Source organism: Austrofundulus limnaeus, unplaced genomic scaffold (assembly GCF_001266775.1).
Source record: "Austrofundulus limnaeus strain Quisiro unplaced genomic scaffold, Austrofundulus_limnaeus-1.0 Scaffold22, whole genome shotgun sequence".
NCBI lineage: Eukaryota > Metazoa > Chordata > Actinopteri > Cyprinodontiformes > Rivulidae > Austrofundulus > Austrofundulus limnaeus.
The window spans coordinates 1,028,197-1,033,710 of NW_013952424.1; the positions used below are offsets into that span (position 1 = coordinate 1,028,197).

At 39.5% G+C, this 5,514-nt stretch overlaps 1 protein-coding gene across 1 annotated transcript in view; it reads right to left on the reverse strand.

Moving 5' to 3' along the window:
* Window positions 1-5,514, reverse strand: part of kif5ab (kinesin family member 5A, b) — a gene marked incomplete in the record, with an annotated part of 78,129 nt that overhangs the window by 44,350 nt on the left and 28,265 nt on the right. Inside the window, 4 exon segments of the mRNA XM_014004150.1 lie at window positions 1,011-1,059; window positions 1,305-1,409; window positions 1,755-1,828; window positions 4,910-4,997. Of these exon segments, the coding sequence (XP_013859604.1) occupies window positions 1,011-1,059; window positions 1,305-1,409; window positions 1,755-1,828; window positions 4,910-4,997 (316 nt within the window).

Genomic DNA, 5,514 nt, shown 5'->3' on the forward strand with positions numbered 1-5,514 from the left:
GTGTGTGTGTGTGTGTGTGTGTGTGTGTGTGTGTGTGTGTGTGTGTGTGTGTGTCCCTTCTTATTTGTCTCTACTCATGCTGCGTGAACCAACAGAGGATCCATAGATGTTTTTGTTTTATTTTAATTAGGCTATTTCTGCCAAAGTCGTCCCGAGGTTAAACACACTTTTCTGTAAGTGTGAGTGAACATAATAAAGAGTGTTTGCAAAAAATAAAACACACATTTTTGTGTCTTTCATTTTTAAATCGTCTTGTTCTGCTGATAAACTGACTGCAAAACAATATTCTGAGCCTTTTTTTATTTTCTTGGAGGAGTTTTGGTTGTTTTATGACCCTCCTCCAACAACAACTCCTCCTTTGGGGGTTGTTGTCTTTGTTGTCTTAATTTGTCTTGCTTGTTGACTTTTTTGTGGCTCATGGTCTAAATGTTCTTCAGACTCTGAGAACCCTCCTGCATACAGATAGGGTGGGGTGTGTGTGTGGGGTGGGGACCACTATCTCTGGGTCCATAAAAGATTCAGGGCTCTGCATCAGTTTACACTGTTTATATTCCTCAGTGATAACACTACATGACCTGCAGTGTTGTGTGAAAAATGCTTTAACGTTCACTGACTGGGGCAAAATCAGATATAACAAGAAGACAATTGATTTGTGTTTATAGATTATCAAATCATCTCATGAATGAATGATACTTTATTGATCCCACAGGGAAATTACAGCTCAGAGTTTTCATTGATAGTATTTTTGGTCAAGATAAGCTCATTTTCTGCATGAAAAAAAAAACTAAATTTTAAATAAGCTGAGTTTTATGATAGTATCCGAATCAAAATAAAAATCTAACTTGAGCACTGACTCTGGTTTGTTTGCTGCCTGCCTTTCATTTCATATGCTGCCCCTGATGCTCCTGAGTGTCGCTGTGAAGCTTTTAATCCCCATCTGTACAACCCAGAACTGTGCAGTGTTGTCAAAGTGTGAGTTATGTTTTCACAGCTTCAGTGCATAAACAAACCATCCAGCAGGTCCCGGATTTTTTCCATGTAGATCTCAAAGTAGGAAACCTGCAAAAATTTTAAAAAAAGAGCTAAAAACACAACAGATGATATATTTATTTTTTGTTTTTCAGGAACTGAGAGGAATAAAAAAGATGATTCATGCTCAAAAACAAGACGCTGCTCAGTCCTGTAATGATCTTTTCTCTTGGTATGAATATAATAATAAAAGAATAGGATGAGTTACGATTTATTGATGCTTCTTAAAGAATTCCTGCACAATAGTGTGAAAAAACACACAACCGCACACCAACCTTTATATGAAACTCTAAGTTTTCATCCATGGCGAATATATGTTCAAAAATGTCCTGGGCGATCCGAGGAATGATTCCCATCGCCTGGGGATCGTGAAGGTTCCCCTGCAGAAAGAACGAGCTTAAATAAGTATAAAACGTGAATGAACAATAGGATAAATCTCGAGCCTGCGGCAAATGAGGCACAAGAGGATAAAAGTAGGAACAGAGAACAAGGTGGATTCTGAACTGAAAAAAGACCAGAGTTAGAAAGGAAGTGAGTTCCCACACACGGCTGTTAGTGAAAGATAAAAAAAAAAACGATCACTATGATGGAAGTGGATTTACATCCAGTGTGGGCGTAGAAGAATTTTAGAAAAATGAATGATGGGAAAAAAAACCTTTGTAACTGTGTGCAAGTGTGTACCACAACAGGAGGTCTTCCTTTTGAATTATTTAGCAGTACTATACCTCCATGGTGTGTGTTTTTCCTGAAGAAGTCTGCCCATAGGCAAAGATAGTCCCATTGTACCCCCCGAGCACATCTAATATGAGAAGAAAGAGGAAAACATGTTAGATGGGGAATAAATGTACCTGATAAAGAAAAATTGGCAACTGAAGTGTCTGGATTACAGACTTCAGCTGTGTAAACAAGACAAGTCACAACCAGAGAGAGAGACAAATATTTTTGACTTTTGATCCAAATTGAGCCTCGTAAAGATTGTGCACTGAGGAGCGTGTGTTTTAAGCTTGAGTAAGTGCTGGAATACCTTTAGCGACTGCACACAATAAACAACAATTACCTGAAGCTTTTAGCAGCACCAGGAGCCACTCACCATGGCTACAAGCAGCTACAGATAGATTATTCTCTCCATTCGTTTAAAGCCACAGGTAGAGGAAAAAAACAACAACAACAACGTATCACCGGCTGCAGTAAAGAATCACATTGTCCAAAGTCATAATGCTGACACGGACCCATAAAACCTGGCCGTAAAAGTCAAACATGGGTAAAGAAAAACGCTTCGTGCTGAGAGGCCCAGCCGCCACAGGTGAGCTGACCAACAACAAATCAGAAAAGCTTTCAGCTGGAACCGAGCAGAAGCCCGTTTCCCTCCCCGTCTTCGCCTGCCAGCGCTGCCGGCCGAGGATCACAGCTCTCTGCTCAGCAGCTTGTCTTGTTTCTGCTTTCACACCGGTCAGACTGAGACCAAAACAATAAGATGGGGAGGGAGGGGTACAAAGAATCAAAGGATAAAGCGTGTGTCTTCTCAGGATACAGAGACAGCAGAAGATTAGACGGCTACAACAAAATATAGAAGAGAGGAAAGCATAGAAGACAATGAAGCACCAAAAAAAAAAAAAAAAACAGACAGACAATCAGAAAGACCATAAACAAGAAACATCGTCTTCTAAAACCTTTTTTTTTCTGATGTTGCTCTCTCTGCATTTCTCCTCCTGACAACTCTCAAATCTCTCTCTTCACTCTGTGCCTGCTTTGAACTTCTCAATCCTGGTGCTTTAGCCAGTTGTGCCCTTTTTTTTTATTTAATCTTTCCTCAGCCTACGTGGCAATCTCTCATTAGGTAACCAATCTCGCTCTCCAGATCAATCTTTTTCATGCTCCATCTGGAAATAGTTCAACGAAGTTCAAGGCTTTGAAGAAAAGAAAAAACAAGATCCTGACAAGAAGAAAACAAGATGTACAGAGAAAGAAAAGTAAAGAAAAATGTAGCTTTTCAGCATCAGATGCTGGTTTAATTTGATCTGTCATCGGGCATCGAGTGAAGATTCTGTAGTGGATTTGTGAGGATTAATTTCCTTGTTGAACAAATAAAATGCTTTCATTGACCACAATAAAGCTTTAAGTGTTTTTTAGTAGGTTACTATTAAGTTGCACAATTATTAAGCAGCTAATTTAAAAAAATGATTTTTCACAGCTGCTGTAGTTTGTTCACACTCAGTTTTAACAGTCACATAAAATGATGTTAAGGCAAAAGTTTGATTAGTTTATTCGTATTTCCAGTAACTAATTCTATCAGCTTCTTCGACCTGATGAAAACAACCCTTCTCTGCACGGTGCTGAAACTAAATGCTACTCAATGAGGTGTATTATCTTGAAAAATCACAAAAAAGATTCAAGCTAAAAGTAGCTAAAACATAGCTGAAAGCTAAAATATGTAAAACTGTAGCTAAAAGTCCTGAAGCATCTCAGTAATCCAGCAAAAACTGAAATAAAACATTGAATTGGTCTGTTAACAAAGAAAATTTTGTCCAGAGGACCTACTCAACTATTTTTAGATGTAACTAAAAGATAAAATAAGACAGTAGCTAAAAACTAATAGGAGCTTAAGGTGTCATGTTTGGCTTAAAGTACAGACTAAATGAAAGACAAACTTAAGCACTTCAACAAGGCTTTAATAATAAAAGTAATTATCTAGCGTGGCCACAAAAGTACTTAAACAAAAAAACCCGAAACAGGCTTGGTTACAAGGAGCAGGAAAACATCAGTAGCTGTGGATACAACGGAGGACAGAGAACAAATTATAAAGGAGAACTAACGAGGAGCCAAAAAGAAACATGAGAAACAGGTGAGTGTGGGCGGGGCTGAAGCAGAGACAGGCAGGAGGGAATCACAGAAATCAGAAAAAAAAACATCAAACAGAATCAAAATCCAGAATAAATACTAAACAGAAACGCAGATCTTGACATAAAGACACAAAGACAAGATGCTGATGTAGATTTCAGAGAACGTTTTTGGAGGAAATGAAGAGAACTCATCTTATTTCGATTTGAAATTACATTTTTAAATCAATTAATAACGTTCAAAAAGTGTAACAGTTACAAATTCTAAAAGTCATAGCACGCTGTTCTTTATTGAGCCAAATGGTTTTTTTTTATAAAGGAATAGCTAAATTGTGTATGCAGAAATAGTTTGATTAAAAAAAACACACAAGGAAGCAACTATAAACAGGAAATTAATGGTGTGAATGCTGACTCAGCATTCACACCATTAAGTGACTCTGTGCTGTTTGTTTCAGCTTTCACTGTACATCTAAAACATGGCAGACCTGAACAACAGTGGACACATTTTATTTCATAAAAATCCTGCATCTGTGAAGCACTCATCAGTTTCACCTGAACCAGGTATCAGGTTGCATCTACCCCCTGAACAGCTTGTTCTCGTGCATTTGTCACTTTAAGCCACACCCACTCCTCATTACAAAAAAATGTCACACCGCCTGAAAATAATTAGATTCAATAACGGCTCAAGGTTATGTAGTTTAGGGCAGTGAAAGGAAAGATCAGGTCAGGAGGCTTATTTGTTTCCATTTTCTGCATTCATTGTGCTTCTGAAGCGTGCGTCATTTGAATCTACTCATCTTGATCCCTTTTACACTCGTACGTGTAGGAGGTGCGACGACATCACTGTCCTGAAAATAGGTTTTCTGCTGCCTGCGAGGAGCTGCTCCTGTATGCACCAGCGACTAAGGTGTGAACTGACAAAGTCAATACAGAGATCAGGACTGCGGAGGATACGATGCTGCTGTTGTCCCCCGCCCCGCTCGGTGTCTGTGTCACTCACGCACCTTGGAGACAAAAGACAACGCAACGCCGACGTGACTCACCTTTGACGATCTGTTTGGCGCAGGTGTCGTAGACTTGCTCCTGTGTGGTGTTAGTTGGGAAGACCTGGTCAAACACGTACGGCTTCCCCTGTGAATGCCAAAACAAACAGTGTCATCGAAGACAAACACACTTCGCGAGGTGTTTTAGATTACTGCCAGCACCTCAGCATCTCCTGTAGCCTGCTCTAAAATCCATCACTGAAACTTTGAAAAGACAGCTTTGCACATCATTTTTATTACCAAAGTAAAAATGTAAACCAACAGTAGGACTATGTAGAAGGAAAACGTCTATATTTGCTTTAGAAACTTATGTTATAGATTCAAGTGTGCGTTAGGTCTGAACAGCAGGGCAAAAAACCCACAATAAGAGGTTCATCTGTCTTCTTTTCAAAGATGCAGCATGCATCCTTGAGTGTTTTTTTATGGCGCTGAGAAGTAGTGCATGTTTTGATTAAAGTGGTGCTACACTGAGCTTTAGGTAGAAGATGGTCTGACCCCAAGGAAGACGGACAGATTCCCTCTGAGATGAAGCCATTAGAGGCAGCATTCAAGGGCTTCGAGAGCGAACTGAAGCATCGGAGAGAAGAAATGGATTGGGGGGGGGG